An 18,780-nucleotide genomic window follows, 5' to 3' on the forward strand; every position below is an offset into this window, starting at 1 on the left:
TAAATAATATGGTGTTAATTTCCAGCAAATTGACCATAAATGTTGTTTTCCCCCTACAAATGTAAAAAAGTTAAGCAAAAAATACGACGAAAAGACGAAACAGGGCATAAGAAACACATTTTGGATGAATGTACAACTTTTTTTCCTTTTAGGAAAACTGAATTTCTTTAAAAAAAGAAAAAAACACATTATAGTACATCACCCAAAAGTCAGACTTCCCAGTTAAAATGGCAATTAAGCAGCACATTGTATATCAGAATAGAATTGTAAAACACCAGAATTACACCAGCCTTTTAATAGCTAAAATAAAAAGCAACAGTTCACAGTTAAAAGTAGAAAGATTATTCACATAAAAGGTGGTGATAGGGAAGGATAAAGACCCTTCAATATAGAAGCTTATAAATTAGTATGTCTAGAACCTCATATTGTACCTTTTATACTTTCTGCGGTTTGAAAAGATACTGTCCATGCAAAACTTCTGTTCTTACCGTGACACTACTGAGCTAATTGAATTATAAGATGTCCCACTGTTACAACTTGAAGCATAGGCCTCTTGGCCATTAGCATCTAAATTCATTTTGAATACAGATGATGCCTTCAATAAAAAGTCTGCTGCATCTCTGCGGCCTAATTCCCTCAGTTTAGACATTAGGATACCTACAGTGCTCTCAGGGCCATTGCTCCATTCCTGCAAAAGGGCATGGACTGGGCTTGGGAGAAAATCATTTTGAGTTCCATTGTTTGTATTATATTTTGCAACAAGATCAGGAAGGCCCAGGTTCATAGCCAGAAGGCACCAGTCCTTTCCCATAGGATCAGGTGGATCCAAAAGTCGACTAAGTTTCCTCCTTGTAAGAAGATTCAGATCCGAAGCATGAATATCCATTCCTAGACCTCCCTGTGAGTAGATGTCCAGACATCCAAAGCACAATATACTGCTGAAGCTTTCTTTATAACCACCCATAGTATTAGTCAATGATGTCTCCTTTTGGCTTTGTGCCCGGAAGAAGTCTCTAGGCTGGTAGACCATTACTGGTTCATGATGTTCCCTCAGCTGCTGAGGACTAAGATAATGTTTCACAGTCAGCAGGCCTGGTAATGTTGTGGCCATTAAGTTATCAATGGTACTACAAACAGAATCCAGAAGCAAGCAGCACTTGATCTTCTCTGTTTCCAGTCCTCTAACTTGAACCTCAATACCCTGACCATGGTTGACCAGCAACACTAAAAGCTCAGCCCCACGATTCACAATCTTTGATCCATTTACCCAGAGACGTATATCTGCATCTCCCTCTGCATTCTGTTGGTGAATCCACCGACACAGATTCACTTGAACTTTATGGAAAATTCCACAAGGGAATGGGGTAAGGTGTTCCACAGGAACAATTCTAACACCACCATAAATCAGAACCTCATCCTCCTCATCTGTCCAAGACCTGTGAAGATTGTCAGTCTTGATCAGCGCTGGAATATCCACCATTGCTCCACTGCTAAGGTCTCTAGCACAGATATCCATGGCATCCAAAATCTGTATCAGTTCTTCCACATCACTGTCTGATACCAAGCGCTGGATGTCCTCTATGGTATACCGACCTCTGTAATGATGTAGGGCTTTGGGATTCTCCACTGACAGGATTTTCCCCAGGACATTAGAACAGAGCCAACGAGGATCCAGGAGCACAACATCTTGGACAGTTTCACTCTGCATGATGTTTATCTGCTCAGAAAGAGGAAAATTACAAATTATATTTTGTGAAGTACAAGTTGACAGTAGAGCTGCTCTTATGGCTTACTGACTCACCAGTCACACCATTGATTCATGACTATAGCAAGATAATAGGAATATGAGAGGAAGGAAATGCACTAAAACAAAATCAGGATCCAGCTCTTGACTTGTTTTATTGATAAAGCCATCAGAACACATGGCTCACTGAGATTTTTTCCAAACTATTTTAGCAGAAATCTTCTGCACTTCCAACAATTTTCAATGGATATAGAAAATATTCTGGCCTAAAATGCAGTTTTTCCTCATTTGCCCTGATAGCAGCTGAAAAAGGAACAGCATTTTTGGCATGGTTTCAGAGTTTCTCACATTCAACTCTTAAGCCACCAGATATGTAAGAGCCAGGATGTCACATTCAAAGTTCATACCTGCATCTATCTGCATTACTCATTTGATTACACAGAATTTAATGTTGGTAGAAAACAAAAATCTAGCCACAGAGAATAGAAATGTAAGTTAGGAGGTATAGCTGAAATTAATAGGAAATGACATTACAAGCAAGGAAAGCATCACAAGCCTCTAACAGGTATGCAAGTATGAGCAACTGAATGCTTTGCCATATCACTACATATAATAATGTAGCTACAGCAAAGTAAGCCTATGAGTAATTGTTTTAGATATTATCTCATTTGAAGGTCAGCATTTTATTTAATCCCTTTCCTGAATATTTATTTTATTTGCTTTTATCATGAGTATAGTCTAACATAGAACTCTTCCTCTTTTAAAGAAAAGCACAGGAGCCATAAGACAAAAGATAACCGAAGTCTGTATGGATTGATTTGCATTGAGTATGTTGTCTTGGAATGGGAAGTTGAGGAAAGAATAATTAAGGAATTTTGCTGAGAACACAGCAAGATTCTGTCAAAACAGAACATTCTGAACTACCTGGAAATCTCAGGTTTCATATTTTTGTGCGACATTTTTTCTGCTGCTTAATTCATTTAAATAAACAACAATGTGAGCTAGAAATAACCTGCTGATTCAGATTTCTAATTTTAAAAACAAAATCTGATACCAGGATGGTGCAGTCATTGCTTCTCTACGCTGCTGTGAAAGCTGGTCCAACACTTATTACAACCTCCTTTTATCCGAGGAGTATCTGTCTGTACACATTTGGCATAGATGGCTTCAGAGAAGGCTTTTCTTTAACCAAATCTGAAAACAATTTATTCAGCCATTTTAACTCACATTTCAGATTGAAGTTGCACTCTGGATGAACAACTAAGGACTTGTCCACATAAGGAAGTTATTCCAGAATTAGATATGGTGTGAATTCAAACTGCAATAGCTATTCTGCAATAGCTCCCTTTGCAGACACTTTTATTTCATAATAAAAGAGTGCCTTTTTCTGATTTTGCTGAATCACTTTGGCTTTCTAGACTGGGTGTGCTGGTTAAAATTTTTTTCCTCTCCTCCACAAGATTTCCTTTCACGCTCCACCCACCAATTCCTCCAAGAAGCTTGATGCATTTTCCATTCAGCATCCCTATACTGGAAACTACTCACAGTTCATGCACTCTAGCTAATTAGGATTTTCTTCATTTTTTCACTGAATTAGAGAAAAAAAGTAATTAAAAAGGTGCAGAGAATACACTTTGCTCCAGATAGGTGAAACTCAGTTGGATACTGTGTAGAATCAACAATCTGAGTTTGTTTATGTTAAAGACAGAATGTAAGTAAAGTCACTACATAGTTATGCAGTTTGAATAAAAATTACTTACTTCTCCTATGCTGTGCAGCTGCTGGGCTATATGCCGTAGATCATCTTCACTTGCTAATGGATTAAGCTGATCCTGTACATCATATACAAACTGCTGCAATGACATCAGCTGGTTGGGTCCATTGATTTTTCTCCAAGAAGGGAGGGTGGAGATCATTTTCTCACAAAGGTGAGTCATAGGTGGACAAATCTAACAAAAGTACAATGGACGTCAATTTGTTGTTCTACCTCTACTATGCTGATAAAAACTGGGTTAAATTGTTTAAAAAGAGCTACCACCAAAGACAGCTGCAGAATTTGCCACAGAATCTATCCTGGATGAAAAATTGTACTCCAGAATCTAAATGTTCATTTAAATACCAATTTCTAGCCACCATGATTACAAAGACAATCTTAATGTGAACCAATTAAATGCTTTCTTGCCTAATCTGCACACAACCTGAAACAATGGTTTTGAGTGGTATCAACTGCCCCACTCATCTGGGGATTAACTGTGAAACCAAAAAATCGTTTAAAATATCAACAGTTAATTATTTCACTGCTGATCCTTTTAGCAGAAACATACCACTAAGGAGTTTATCATGAAATCCCAAACCACCTCCCATGTGTTAGAAGTACTAATAGCGCCTCATCCCCCCCCAGCTTCTACAATGCAGTTGTGTGTTGTAAGTACAAAAAACGGTAGTTAATTGAAAACTAAGAGATTAGGGCAAGCATCAAACAGACTGAATTTAATATCAAAATAAATAACACCCATGCTACAATGCCGACTGTATTTTACAGGTTCATATTTAATTAATAATAAAACTAATTTTTTAAATGCAAATTAAGTGGTTGAGGAATTACAAGCCTGTTGTAACAGAATGCCACCAAAACTAAGACCATGTCTACACTACAGAGATTATCAACAGCACAGATACGGTGCCATAGCTATGCCAGTTTAACCCTGGAGTGTAGATGCAGCCTTCACCAACAGAAGAGGTTTTCCATCGCTGGAGCAACACCATGTCCCCCAGCATTATTTTGTCAACCTAGCTGTATCTACCCCAAGAGCTAGGTTGGCACAGCTCAGGGTTGTGGAGTTTTCATATCCCTGAGTGCTGTAGTTATGTGGGCCTAAATTTTAAGCGCAGATCAGGCCTAAGGGAACACTGCTGTAGAATTTAGGTCAGTTTACCACTGGGTACGTGATCCCTTGGCTACTGCCCCTTTACCTAGCTAGAAACTGTGAATATATTTTTCAGAGTATGACTCTAGGAAAATTATCAATATATATCTGATTAACATATTTCTGAAGTTACATTTCCATTGGTTCAGATAACAGTTCTGCCCTGGCGTTCTTTAAGTAACACACAATCTACTTGCATAGCAAAATATTGGAAGTGTCCATAACATTATTCTGTAATTTATTTTAAGAGAAATGGAGTCACTGAAGTCATAAAGCTGGTCAATTATCAACTGAAATCACAGCTTTAAACTGAAAGTCTCAAATATTTTCTTCCATTTTATTCCCCCTCCCCTCCACCAAAAAAAGCATCAATACAGACTCGGAATCACTGATTGACCATTTTAAATGTGGGAGGTGGTTTATGGTAGATCATCCTCTGTCTCCTATGACACCTCTCTAGGGTCTTTATTCAGGACACAAGCTTTTCATAAGGAATTGTTGGCCCATTATCATTCAAATTTGTGCAGCTGTCCCAGCTGTGATATCACACACACAATAATGTATCAAAGTAACTAAAAATCATCAGTCATTATCTGAGAAAATGTACAGCTTACTGCTTCATGGTTCACTACTTGGAATTGGTGGGTCAGGGTCTCTTGGAGCCCATGGAACACACATTAGTAACAGCAGGAGCTGAGAATCCATATCTATATCTCTCCATATCTATACTGGGGATATTTAAGATTATTTTCCCTTTGGTTAAACTGAACTGGTGCGAACACTACTGGGAATCTGGTAACTGGACCTTTTTTCATCACCATGTCTGTTAAACCTGCTGTACAACGCAAATCTGACACACTGGTAAAATAGGTCCAGCCTCCAGAGACTTGCCTACTCTAGAGCATCTACTAAAGCTAACACTAATTCAACTGAATTGGTGTTAGCAATAATGGGAATTCTTTAGCAAAATCCTCTGTGTAGACAAAGACCAACTTATTTCAGGGACAAGGGGCTGCAAAACTGTTCTGTAATTGAATTGCAAGCTTTAAAGACATTATCAAATAAGAAAACATGGCACTGAGCTGTTAGGACTGAGGTAATGTAAAGACTGTGAAGCTTATCAGAAACCTGTGGTTAATAAAGAAATGTAACCATTAAAAAAACTCAGAGGGTTAAAGAACTTTAATAATTATAATAAGCCCCTGTGCTACTCAATGCAGGATTGAGTCCAAAGTACCTTTTAAAGCCACACAAATTAAAATATTTAAAAAACAAAATATCCTTCCAACTTACAAACCCCACCTCTGATCATAAAAAACAAAGATATAATTTACTCTCTGCTATTTATATTGCTTGGTGAATTTCTGCATTTCTCTCATACTGGACAATAAGAATAGAATCAATAATTTCTAGCCAATTAGACTGTCTGATTCACATGCACTGATATGACACTGCAATGTTTGGGTTGCAATACAACAGGGGCATGTTTTAAAAAAAAGCAAAAGCTTTTCCATTGGAGTTAAAAAAAAATCATGGACATAGTTTTTATAAAAACTGATTTTTACAAACTTAATTTTCAGCCGAGTTTGACCTAACAGTGTCCCTTTGAAGACAAGAAAAAATGCTTTCTTCCTATTTCCTTCAAACCCGAGTGTTTCTAGGCTCATTATCAACTGAAAGTGCCTCTGAATTAAGCCACCAGAGAGTGTTCAAATAAAGAAACTGCACCTATTCTTCCTGAACTCCATGATGTATGTGCCCAGCCTCTGACGCCTAAGAAGCAAGAGGCTTGTAATAACATCCCCATGCAAGTTTCCTGCAAAACCAGAATTTCACATAGAGTTAGCCCAGCCTAGGCCTTCAGTGAACTACTCACAGAAATGATCTGGCTTCTTAATTCCTGTAGGTGATTTCGAAGAAGCTTCATATCTTTAGAGCCAGATGCTCCGGCATCCAAAACAAATAACTTGTCCAAAATTTGGAGATCATTTCCAAACCTAGGAGAGAAACAGACAGTACTTATTTATTAATTTCTAGGCCCACACCAAATTTTATTTTAATTTACCCAACTGTAAATTTGTTTTAAATTGTGTAACAATTTTTTCTTTCGCTTTAAGGGAATCATGACAAATGGAGTGAACAAGAATAGTAAAAAGTTAAATACTGAATATGATGCACAATACTAAAAGCAAAACATAGTATATTAGTAACTAATATTTTATTCAAGATAAACAGAATTGTTGAAAGTAAAAGTTACTCTTTCATGTAAGCACTGGAAAAAAGGCCTCCACACACATTATATAAAGGGAATTACAGCAAAGTCAAGTAGACATACTGGCTATATGTACTGCTATAAAAGTTACAGGAATTCTTTGTTTTTAATGAGTTCAGCTCACTTGGTGGTTCTTATCTGAAATACTTCCACATTTATATTTGCTTTTACAAGCATAGCAATGAGATGTGTTTATTGACTGAAACTCCAAGGATTATACACAGGTATTTATTGTTCAATTTCAGTACATCAGGATATTGCCCTAACACAGTAATACTAGAAATCTGGGGAATATAGCCCTAGACTCTTTCCTTGCATCCTCTACTCAGAAGACCTGAATGGTTCCCCATACCATGGTATTGCTGTGAATTGTGTATAGTTGGTCTTGGAAGACTAGTCTGTGAAAATAGCTAATTCTGAAAACCAGTGCTATTCTCTCTGCAATTCATAGTGGTTGGCATTAGGACTTTCCAACATCTAGAGACACTTGTTGGTTCATTTTCTTTTTCGTTCATATTGCCATGCAGCTCTTTAGAAAACTGTATATACAATACATCTGTGTGATTTTTGTATACTAGATATCTTAATAATAATTTAAAGGATGAAACTCCATTGTGTCGGTATTGGAGCATTGATAAATAAAGTCACCTACAATACTTAAACATAAAGGTGTGAGGCAACCTACTCATTTTAAAACCATCAAGTGTTTACCATTTTTGCACAAAAACTATATTGCAAGACCATTTTCAATATAAAGCAGCAACCAAAGCAAAGTACTGGATTTTCTTTGCTCCCACAGAGATCAATGAATGTTATTTTGTAAATAATATTGAACACCTCAAATCAACCACCAGCTTTGGCATTTCCACGTTTTAATACTGTATATAAATTTTAGAAAAATGCATTGCTCCTCTTCTCACCTGTTTCTGATTTCTTTCAGCAATGACATGTCTTTGTCATATCCAAATTCTCCTCCAACAGGGCGAGGAAGGTTCACAATGTCAGCATGGGTGGCCACCAGGACAACATGCAATGGATTTTTCAGCCTTCCACCAAATGCTTCATGAGAAAGAAAAATACACACCCAGAGTACAACAATTTCAGGAAAAGTGCTTTTACTGTACCATAAGGCAAAGATGAATTTTATGTTCCTGACATTCTGGTCGCTTGTGTGAGTACACTTGCCATCTTAAAAAAATAATCTACACACTTGTGTGTGTAATTTAAGGACTGTTTTGTTGATGTGATTTTGTTTATAGCCCATAAATATGGATGGCTTGCCCTTTCAAATAATGTTAAAAATACTAATACTATATGGCTTTATTTCTTTTCTTTTAACGTGATAACTATCACTAACAACACTAACAAATCAGCTACAAACTATGAAACCATTTTGGGAATGACATTTAAGTCAGTAATAGCAACTACTTGCAAAGATTCTTGGTAATTCTTTGGATGGTCTTTAGTACTACAGGATGCGAGTTAGATGACTGTAAGCAGAACACAAATGATCTACAACATTCATACTGTGGTATGAATGCAATTGTACAGTACTTACACACACAATGAACTCTCATTTAGGTGAGAGAGTTAAGTAGGAAAGCCTGGGAGATACCATGAAAAGAATGAGAAAAAGAGAAAGATACAAACGGCATATGAATGAGGTGATAGTACGTAACACACATTTATACAGCCTGCTCTCTAATATACTATCCAGAAAAGAATAGACTGTTGGTCAAGTTTTACAAAATGTGTCATATTCTGTGGTCTTTACTTCAAAGCCTCAACTAACTTCAACAGTTTTGCCTGAGTGAAGACTGAATAAAGTCTCCAGAATTTGATCCATTATGTTTAAGCCACACAAAAAATACCCTTTTATATGTCTAGTGATTCAAAATTAGTGTTCTGTGGCCTGCGAAGCAGTGTACTACTATGCAGCCAGCACTCTGTTTTCTGGCTTTTTATGAAGGACCTAGTGGAATTGGCTAGGAAACTATTCCAAAGCTTTAAGATGTCTGTTAACATACTTTGTTAGGATAGTATACTAATCAACTATCCTAACAAAGTGTAAGGATTTCTTATAAACTATTAGCAGTAAGGTCAAGTTGAACAACTTTATTAGTTACTTTACTATAGTTGAACTGACATAACTATTTAAATATTGCTAATCATTTTGCAAGAAGAACTGACAAAGTTCAGTTCTATATTTGGCTGAATCAAATTTGGATTCTAGCAACTGCAGAAATATTAAATAAAATAACAAAGCTTCAGTATTAATTTTTGGCAAGCTCCTGAGTCATTATTTTCTCTATTACACAACTACTTGCATACCAGCTGGATCTGGACATGCTTATTTTTAACTTTTTTTTTTTTTTTAAAACTCAAAATTAAACTGAAAGGCATGTGTGTGTCTGAACTGGAGGAAGTCAAACTAACATAGACCTGTACTGAGTTCATAAATAAGGAATATAGAATATCACCTGGGCTCTGATATAATGCATTTAATATTAGCCAAAATATCAGTAGGATGCAGGAAACATTCAGCTCTAAATAAATATTTTGATATGCCTGCCAGGCGATTACACAGTGATTTAATCACTTCACGGGTTTTCTTTTTCCATACATGTCTAATCGTATCCACTGGCTTGACCAGAGTTTTGGTTGATGAAGCCAAGACAGATCCATGGACTTGGTTCTTCCATCAAACTGTCAGGGTGCGTGAATGAATGCTCCACTGCAATAAAAGCTAAATAAATTGGTATAAACCAAGAATAGGTGACCTTAATCTTTTAAAAAAATATAGTGATTAAATCAATTGGTTTGACTTGCAAGCAATTCCAAACAGCATAACCAGCTAGAGTATTAAAACCAGAGATCTCATTTAAAAACCGAACAAAGCCTTAGCAGACGTCAAGCAAAATTCACTACAAATATTGGACTCCATCCACACCAACACTTAAAAGGAGTTAAACTCATTTAAAGTCTAAATATAGTTCCAGCTAAACAAGTCTGAGCAGCACATGCAGAAAGTCAGCAGAGTTTTAAAACACAATTCTAACATGATTTAGACCCATCCACACTGGCCAACCCAGCTAGTGCTGGAAACCAATTTAGCTGGGGTTGGGTTTAAACAGAATTTAAGCAATGTTTCCAAACTTGCTTTAAAGACCCAGTGTACTTGGAGCCTGTATGTAGACAGACAGTACACAAGAATGTCAAAGTAGTTCTTTGATATGAAAACTTCAGTTTAAGGGGTTAGGGAGAAATTCAGGAACCACGAAAGGCTCTCAACGCTATTTAAGCACAACCTAAACAATTTTAGTAGGGTTAAGTACTTATGGCCCTGTTTAGACCCTCTGCTGTGAACCTCTGTACTGAACTTTGTTTAAAGCTGATTTCAATAAGATGAACACACAACAGGACTCAACAAAGTTACAGGGAAACACAAAGTTTTTTCTTTCCTCCACAGAAGGCATATAGACACACAGCATGGCATACCTATGGGTTCCTCAACTGGGACCAGTGATTTCAGGAAATTAAGCCAAAAGGTCACTTGGTTTAACTGGATTTCATAAGGTTCTTCAAGACTGAAAAGCACGATATGAATTGTGGTGGGATCATTTGCAGCAAAATAATCGTAACAGCAGAAATATACAGGATTCCCAGAGAATTCCCACACGCTGAAATCACCAATTCCTGTAAAAGGGGACAGAGTGATAAACAGGTCAAACTTCTTTAAAGAGCTCTGTTATTTTAATATTGGAGGCAAAGTTTTTCCAGGGCTGACATCTGGAAACCAAATGTAAGTGTCCAGGAGTCATAGACACTGTGCATTACAGATTAAATGAGCCCTGGCTTTCTACAGAAATGATGGATATTAAATCCTTCAGAAAACAAAACAGAGCACTAGACAACATTACAGAAATAACAGCTGCCATTCCTTCTCTTGCCCCGGAAAACGCAACTAAACATTTCTCCAGTTACTTCTTTGTGACGTATAGTATCTGGTATCAAAAACTTAAGATAAAAGGTTATTCAGAAAACAGTCCAATTTGGTTTGTAAAACTGAAAAACTACTGCCAAATCAGAGTGGGCTTTAAGAATCACCTCTTAATCCTAATTACCACTTAAGAACACTAGCCATGGTGTGCTGTTTTCTGTCATCTATTTTTGTTGTCGATGAAAGATGTGTTAGCTTCTCACAGTGTTTCTCTTAATCTGTCTGAAAGCATATTCACTTGTACCATCTTTACTTAGTAATTATTTTATAAAGTAATAAAATGATTTTATAAATACTCTAGAAAAAATAAAAAATTGGAAGCATCAACTATGCTGTGAATCTTTACAATGGAATAGTTTCTACTGACAGTCTGCAGTACAGCTCTAAATCTGTTACATGATTGTGCTGAAAGAAAATAACTGCACTAATAACAAGTGTTGATTATGTGTCAAGTTGCATTTATAAATATATTCCCCGACCCAAGATTAAAAGCTTAAGCCCCATTTGACCCTGGAACAATTGATATGGTAGGCAAAACATTAGCCCTGTTTTGAGTTTCACTTGAGGGAAGATCAGGTCATCTACAATAGGACAAGATGACGAATAAAAACAGAGTTGCACATGCAAGGTCTTTGTGGCAAGGACCAGGTCTAATGACTATGCACCCACAAAGCACCATGCACATACAAGTAATAAAGGGTCACTCCTGGTCCAAGACCCTTTGTGATCAGTGGTTAAAAAAAAAAGTACCTATAAATGATACACAACCTCGTCAATGTATGTGGTGCCTTTATAATGTATTTAAATTCACAGGGCTTTATGTAGGTTTAATCTCTGTTTTAAAAAGATATGCACATTGAACTAGTGGATGTGTTCAGGGTAATGCTTAAAGTAGATTTCAAATTCAAATATTTAAAACAAGTAAAGCCAATGTCAGTCACATAGAATCAACACACATTAATTCAATTAATTCATTACCATTCAAGTAGGCATTTTGAATGTCGATGGCCTTCGTAGACTGGTCATCTGCAGAGCAGTGAGAATGGTGAGATGGTGATACGAATACTTCTAGCACCCCTTTGGTAAGGCCTGGCTCAAACATCATGCTTCGACTTCTCACGCTAACATTTTCACAGCCAGGGTAAAGATTTGTAATGCTCACTGAAACTGAGTCATGAAAAAGAATATTACAAACCATGAAGAGTTTATAAACAGATTATTTCAAAATAACATGCTGGGCATAAAATTTGATTTAAAAAGATCTGTTCTTCACCCAGGATATCTGAGGTACCCAGGTAGCTGTGAAAAATGTTTGTGCCCAAGATTCAGAACCAGAAAATATCTCTCATTCGAGCTGATTCGGTACCTTAGAATACCGTGTCTTGGCAAAATGGCTCTTTCTGAGAGATTGAATTATGCATAATAGGCTTTAAAAGAAGGGGATGAGAGAGAGGAGAGAAAAGGAAGAGGAAGATATTGAGAACCATGGAAGTGTAAGAAAGCAAGCACACAAAGAGGTGGGAATAAGGAAGACAAAAAACAAGAGAACAGCGGTAAAGTATAATGTGTCTGATTCACATCGTTCAAGAGACCTTCCCCAGTTTCTCTCTGTGCTGAGATTTTTCCCCAAGTTAGAGATATGTTCAGGTTTTCAATAACTATTAGACAATTTCTAATGTGCTTGGTCTTAAGAATACCGACAGGTTGGGCAAGTATTTTAGTTTCTATATTACCCAATGATAAAAGTAATGATGTGCTAGAGGTAAGGTTTAATGGTGTGAAAGGGCAAATTCTAGGTTCCCCTTATAGCACTGTTAGCCCCTAAAAGACACACAGGTGGGGTCAAAATAATGGAAGTGACAGAACAGTTTGTGAAAATGAGGGTTCATCTGTTAGAGCTTGTCTATACACAAAAGTTGTATTGCTTTAATTTGGCATTATTAAAGCACTACAACTCCCTCATGTGGCCATATTTATAGCTGTATAAAAGGTGCTTTATATTGGTATAGCTATTCCTGTACAGCTATAAGCTATACCTGTATACGTTTATACTGATATAACGGCATCTACAGTGGGGGTTGTATGGCTTAATTATTTTGATTTTTAAAAAAATCACCCTCCTCCCCTAGTTATAGGGGTACAAAATCTCTGTGTAAAGCAAGTTAGATTCTGAAAGATCAGCCCAGAAAGAGAAAAGCAATCACAGAGTAGTCTTTATCATCAGCCATCCCCCTCTATTAGACATATCAAAAATTCTTCATCCCTTCACCAGATACTGAAGTTACCATTATGATATACAGATTTTAATATGGAAACAAGTTGTGTGTGTGTGTGTGTGACAACTCAGCCGTATAAGAATCACTATACATTTGCCACTTATATATAGATTTTCAGAGTGTTCATGTAAATACTTGATAAACACAAGCTTTTAATGAGTTATATAACAAAACACATAATCAGATGCACATTATAGTGTTAAACTACTTTAAGCATCCATCAGTTCATGAGGCTTTTTTCCTACCTCAAATATTAGTGGTAACAACAATGTACATTTATTTAATACTTTTCAACCAAAAAAACCCAAACCAAACCAAAAAACCCCAGGACTCTAAAAGTGCTTAGAAGACTGAGCACAGATTAAAATGAAACAATGTTAGCCCAACATTACGGTTGTATATTTTTTGTGTATAAAGTCAGGAAATTCATTTTTTTTTTACAGTAATTATAAGCTTACTTCTTTTTGCATACAGTATTATGTATTGCTTTAAGTGGTGCTCATCTGATGCCTCATACAGCATGTGCATGTGTATATATTATACACACACAAAATGTATTAGGCATCTAATGAGCAGCACTTAATGTAATTAATGCTAAAAGTGACCATAATGTAATTAAATTGAACATTCTTGTAGAAGGGAAAATACCAAAGAAACCTGCCACAGTAGCATTTAACTTCAAAAAGTAGAACTACATAAAAATAAGGAAGCTAATTACATGGAAATTAAAAGGAACAGTCACAATAGTGAAATGCCTGCAAGCTGCATGGAAACTATTTAAAAACACCATAATACAGACAAACTAAATGTATACCTCCAAATGAAAAAAGAAGAAAAAAAAAAAGAGCCACCACGGCTATATAGCAAAGTAAAAGAGGTGATTAGAAGCACAAAGACATCCTTCAAAATCTGGAAGTCAAATCCTACTGAGGAAAATTGAAAGGAGCACAAACGCTGGCAAATCTAGTATAATTACGTAAACCAAAAAAGAATTTGAAGAGCAACTAGCAAAAGACACTACAAAAAACTAAAGCAAACATGTTTTAAAATACATCAGAAGCAGAAAGCCTGCCAAACAATCAGTGAGGCCACTAGATGACTGAGGTGCTAAAGGAGCACACAAGGATGATAAGGCCATTGCAGAAAAGCTAAATTAATTCTTTGCATTGGTCTTCACTGCAGAGGTGGTGAGGGAGATTCCCAAACCTGAGCCATTCTTTTTAGGTGACAAATCTGAGGAACTGTCCCAGATGGAGATATCAATAGAGGAGGTTTTGGAATAAATTGATAAATTAAATAGTAATAAGTCACCAGGACCAGATGGTATTCACTCAAGAGTTCTGAGGAACACACACTTGAAATTACAGAACTACTAACTGTGGTATGTAACCTATCACTTAAAGCAGCCTCAGTACCATATGACTAAAGGGTAACTAACATAACACCTTATTTAAAAAAAAAAAACAGCTCCAGAGGCAATCCTGGCAATTACATACCAGTAAGCCTAATTTTAGTACCAGGCAAACTTGTTGAAACTATAGAATTATCAGACACATGGATGAACACTATATGTTTGGGAAGTATCAACATAGCTTTTGTAAGGGGAAATCTACTAGAATTCTTTGAGGGGGTCAACAAGCATGTGGACAAGGGTGATCCATTTGATACAATGTACTTGGACTTTCAGAGACCCTTTGACAAAGTCCCACACCAAGGCTGAAAAGTAAGCAGTCATGGCATAAGAGGGAAGGTATCTCATGGATCAGTAACTGCTTAAAAAGATAGGAAACAAGTGGAATAAATGGTCAGTTTTCACAGTGGAGGAAGATAAATAGTGCCCTCCCCCCAAATCGGTACTGTGACCTGTGCTGTTCAACATATTCATAAATGATCTGGAAAAGGTGGTGAACAGTGAGGTGGCAAAGTTTGAAGATAGTTAAGTCCAAAGCTGACTGTAAAGAGTTACAAAGGAATCTCACAAAACTGAGTGAGTGGGCAACAAAATAGTAAATGAAATTCAGTGTTGATAAGTGAAAAGTAATGTACATTGGAAAACATAATCCCAACTATACATACAGAAATGATGGGATCTAAATGAATTGTTATCACTCAAGAAAGATTTTGGACTTACTGTGTATCATTCTCTGAAAACATCCACTCAAGGTGCAGTGGCAATCAAAAAAACCCCCAAAAACCTCACATTGCTAACAGACCATTAGGAACATTAGGGAAGGGATAGATAATAAACCCAAAAACATCATAATGCCACTACATAATCCATGGTATGCCCACCCCTTAAGTACTGCATGCAGTTCAGATTGCCCCATTTCAAAAAGATAGATTAGAATTGGAAAAAGTACAGAGAAGGGCAACAAAAATGATTGGGGTATGGAACAGTTTCCATATGAGGCGAGATTAAAAAGACTGGGACTGTTTAGCTCAAAAAAGAGATGACTAAGGGTCTATAAAATCATGAATGGTGTGGGGGAAGTGTTACTCACCCCTTCACATAACAAGAGAACTAGGGGTCAATATGCTGGTTTAAAACAAACATAAGGAAGTGCTTCTTCATGTAACACACAGTCCACCTGTGGGACTTGTTGTCAGGGGATGCTGTGAAGGCCAAAAGTAGAACTGGGTTCAAAAAAGAATTCGATAAGTTCACGTAAGATAGGACCAGCAATGGCTATTAGCTAAAATGGTTGTGGATGGAACCCCACACGCTGTCTGCCTCTGACTGCCAGAAGCTGGGACTGGATGAGAGGGGATGGATCACTCGATGATAGCCCTATTCTGTTCTTTCCCTCTGAGGCACCTGGCACTGTCCACTGTCAGAAGATAGAATACTAGGCTAGATACTAGGCTAGGTTTGACCCAGTAAGGTCATTCTTAGGTTTTTACTTAAGGCAATACTGAGTACATAGTACGGTATATAAAATGAAGCAATTTCTTCCAGAACTGGGGTAGTTAAAAAAAAAAATTAAAAAGATTTTTCCTTACTTCATATGGTTACATGGGACTGAGTTTTTGTATGCAGTAGCCTGTGGTGATATGTTCAAAAAATCCTAGGCCCGTATTTCTCTTGTTCATATGACCGTGTCTGATCTTGAAAACTTATTCCCACTGGTTTCTAACATTTAAAAAAAAAGGAAAAACAAAAACCCAACCCCCTTCTTCCTGTGCTAGCTCCAGTAGATACACGCCTGTATTTCTTGATACATAGTTTAATCTCCTTGTGCAAGGGCCTATAAATTGAGATGAATGGAACAGAGAATTTCTTATCTATTTCCGTTCCACTCTCATTAAGTAATTCCTGTGTAATATGTGAAAGCCTCTTTCAGTGATTCATTGACCATCCATATATTATATCTTTGTGCCAGAAACCTTTTGGTCTGTTCTTTCACCAGAGTTCCTATCCTTGGAATAAATTGACTGAAGGTTGAGCAAAGATGAAAGCTGTTACTATATACCGGTACTTTTACCTAATATGTTCAGGTATTACCTAAAAATTATAATAAGTGATAAACACATAATTATTTATGATTATGCAATTAATTATGAACCAACTTAAAAACAAAGCTTATCTAATAGATAAAATAACACTTCTACAGCATCCTTTCATCCAAGAACCTCAAAAAGCTTTTAACCCCCAACAACCTCCCACACGCAATACCTCTTTGTTAGATGAGAGAGAAACAGGGATTAATTCACTTATTACTTTAGTACAGCCACTTCTAGGGTAGAATGCAGCAGTTGTTGAATATCACACAAACAGTTTAGGACTGGAAGTAGATATTTTCAGTGAAATATGATACTGTTTGTTGGCCAGAGATGACCAATTACATGTTGCCAAAATATAAAATTTGGTCACGACACAGATTTAAACACCTTTACATCGGGAATTTTTTTGCAAAATAGTTGTGACAAGTGGTCAGGTCCTCTACTGATGCAATAAAAGTTTCTCTGGCTAATCTTGTATCTTTCACACCCTTCTGCGCAGGCACCAACATTAAAAACCATTTCTCTGCTTTGGTTTCCTAAGACCCAGTCTCCTAATCTTTACTTTTAGAGATCAAGCCAACAGTGCTTCACATATGTTATAAACACTAAGATAGAAATAATTATTTGCTTACTTTAAATGCTATAAAACCAGAAGCCTTAAAGTGATACCTGATGGTTTGGTAGACAAGGGTGAAGGTGGGAATCTAGTTGAGTTTGTGGAGGAAAGCCTTGGTCTTCGTCTTCTAAAAAAGCTCCTTATTAGACCACACTTGAGAGATTCCACTAGAGTAGTTTTTCCAGATCCTGAGTGTCCAAACAGCTTAAGTTTTATTCTTGGCTGTGGGTTTTGAGTAGGTCTAAGCTGTTGGATAAAAAGTCCTCTATGTGTATCCTAAATCAAACAAAATGCAGAAATTAGATCTACTACCATGCAGAAAAATATCCCAGTAAGAAGCCTAAAAGCTGTATTTTCAGTTTAAGCACAGTTTGAAAATACTCTGGGATACATTGTCCTGAACAAAGTGTATTGGAGGGATTTAGCAATGTTCCTCTTTATGTTCTGAATCAATTTATTTGCTATCCTTAAAACGGGGGGAGGGATAGCTCAGTGGTTTGAGCATTGGCCTACTAAACCCAGGGTTGTGAGTTCTATCCTTGGGGGGGCCATTTAGGGTATTGGGGATTGGTCCTGCTTCGAGCAGGGGGTTGGACTAGATGATCTCTTGAGGTCCCTTCCAACCCTAATAATCTATGATTCTATGACATGAATAGAAGAGACCCAACATGCTTGATCAGCACTAACTTCAGCTGTTCTAGAACAAGCAGAATTATTTTTGAGCATTACTGAAAAATACAAACTTGCAGCAATTTAATTCAAATAAAACTGGGTGAAAGGCACTTGAAAGTTTTTATTTAAGTCACATAATTCAGATAGCATTGTTAATATGGAACAGCAGTGTAAAGTACTGTGCTACTTTCTGGGGACAGAAGCAAGTTTTAAAGAACCTCATTCTCTTGAAACTTCATTACCCACTTTTTTTTTTTGCAAAGGGAGTTATAAAAAAAGATACTCTGTTATTTTGTTATAAAGTTAGGGGGCAGTAGGAGGCAAAGAAAGGCAGGGAGGTGAAACACTGCACTTTGTTCCTGCTGTATCAAAATAAATCCCAGGAACCGGCAGTAAAATGTGGCTTAGCTATTACATGAAGAGACGAAACTAAAAAAATGAGCCCTAGAACTGTTCAGAAGAGAATAGATTCCAATAAGCCCTAATTATATCTATAGTTTTTGGTGCAACATCACTGCAGTGGAATCATTTTGCCCCAAATATTGAGAGGAAGGGTAGAGGGGAAACTAAGAACCACAGTCCACGTCTACACTACGGGGACGATAGCGGCACAGCTACCGTGCTGTAGCTATGCTGGCATAATCCTGTGGTGCAGACAGCCTATAGCCATTGCTGTAAGCACACCGCCTCCCCAAGCGATGGAGCATTCTTCCGTTGACCTAGCTCCCTCTACATGGGGGCTTAGGCTGGCAGAGCTGTGGCACTCAAGAGT

At 37.1% G+C, this 18,780-nt stretch overlaps 1 protein-coding gene across 3 annotated transcripts in view; it reads right to left on the reverse strand.

The window, feature by feature from the left end:
• Positions 1-280: 280 nt before the first annotated feature.
• Positions 281-18,780, reverse strand: part of DAPK1 (death associated protein kinase 1) — a 125,721-nt gene continuing 107,221 nt past the window's right edge. For all 3 annotated transcript variants that reach the window (XM_039544075.1, XM_039544076.1, XM_039544077.1), the window contains exons 20-26: positions 17,390-17,612; positions 11,922-12,110; positions 10,442-10,639; positions 7,864-8,002; positions 6,548-6,668; positions 3,505-3,693; positions 281-1,717 (exon numbers count right to left, since the gene is read on the reverse strand). In XM_039544075.1, the coding sequence (XP_039400009.1) occupies positions 485-1,717; positions 3,505-3,693; positions 6,548-6,668; positions 7,864-8,002; positions 10,442-10,639; positions 11,922-12,110; positions 17,390-17,612 (2,292 nt within the window). In that variant the 3' untranslated portion in view covers positions 281-484. The remainder of the gene's footprint in view (positions 1,718-3,504; positions 3,694-6,547; positions 6,669-7,863; positions 8,003-10,441; positions 10,640-11,921; positions 12,111-17,389; positions 17,613-18,780) is intronic.

Source organism: Mauremys reevesii, linkage group 6, assembly GCF_016161935.1.
Source record: "Mauremys reevesii isolate NIE-2019 linkage group 6, ASM1616193v1, whole genome shotgun sequence".
NCBI lineage: Eukaryota > Metazoa > Chordata > Testudines > Geoemydidae > Mauremys > Mauremys reevesii.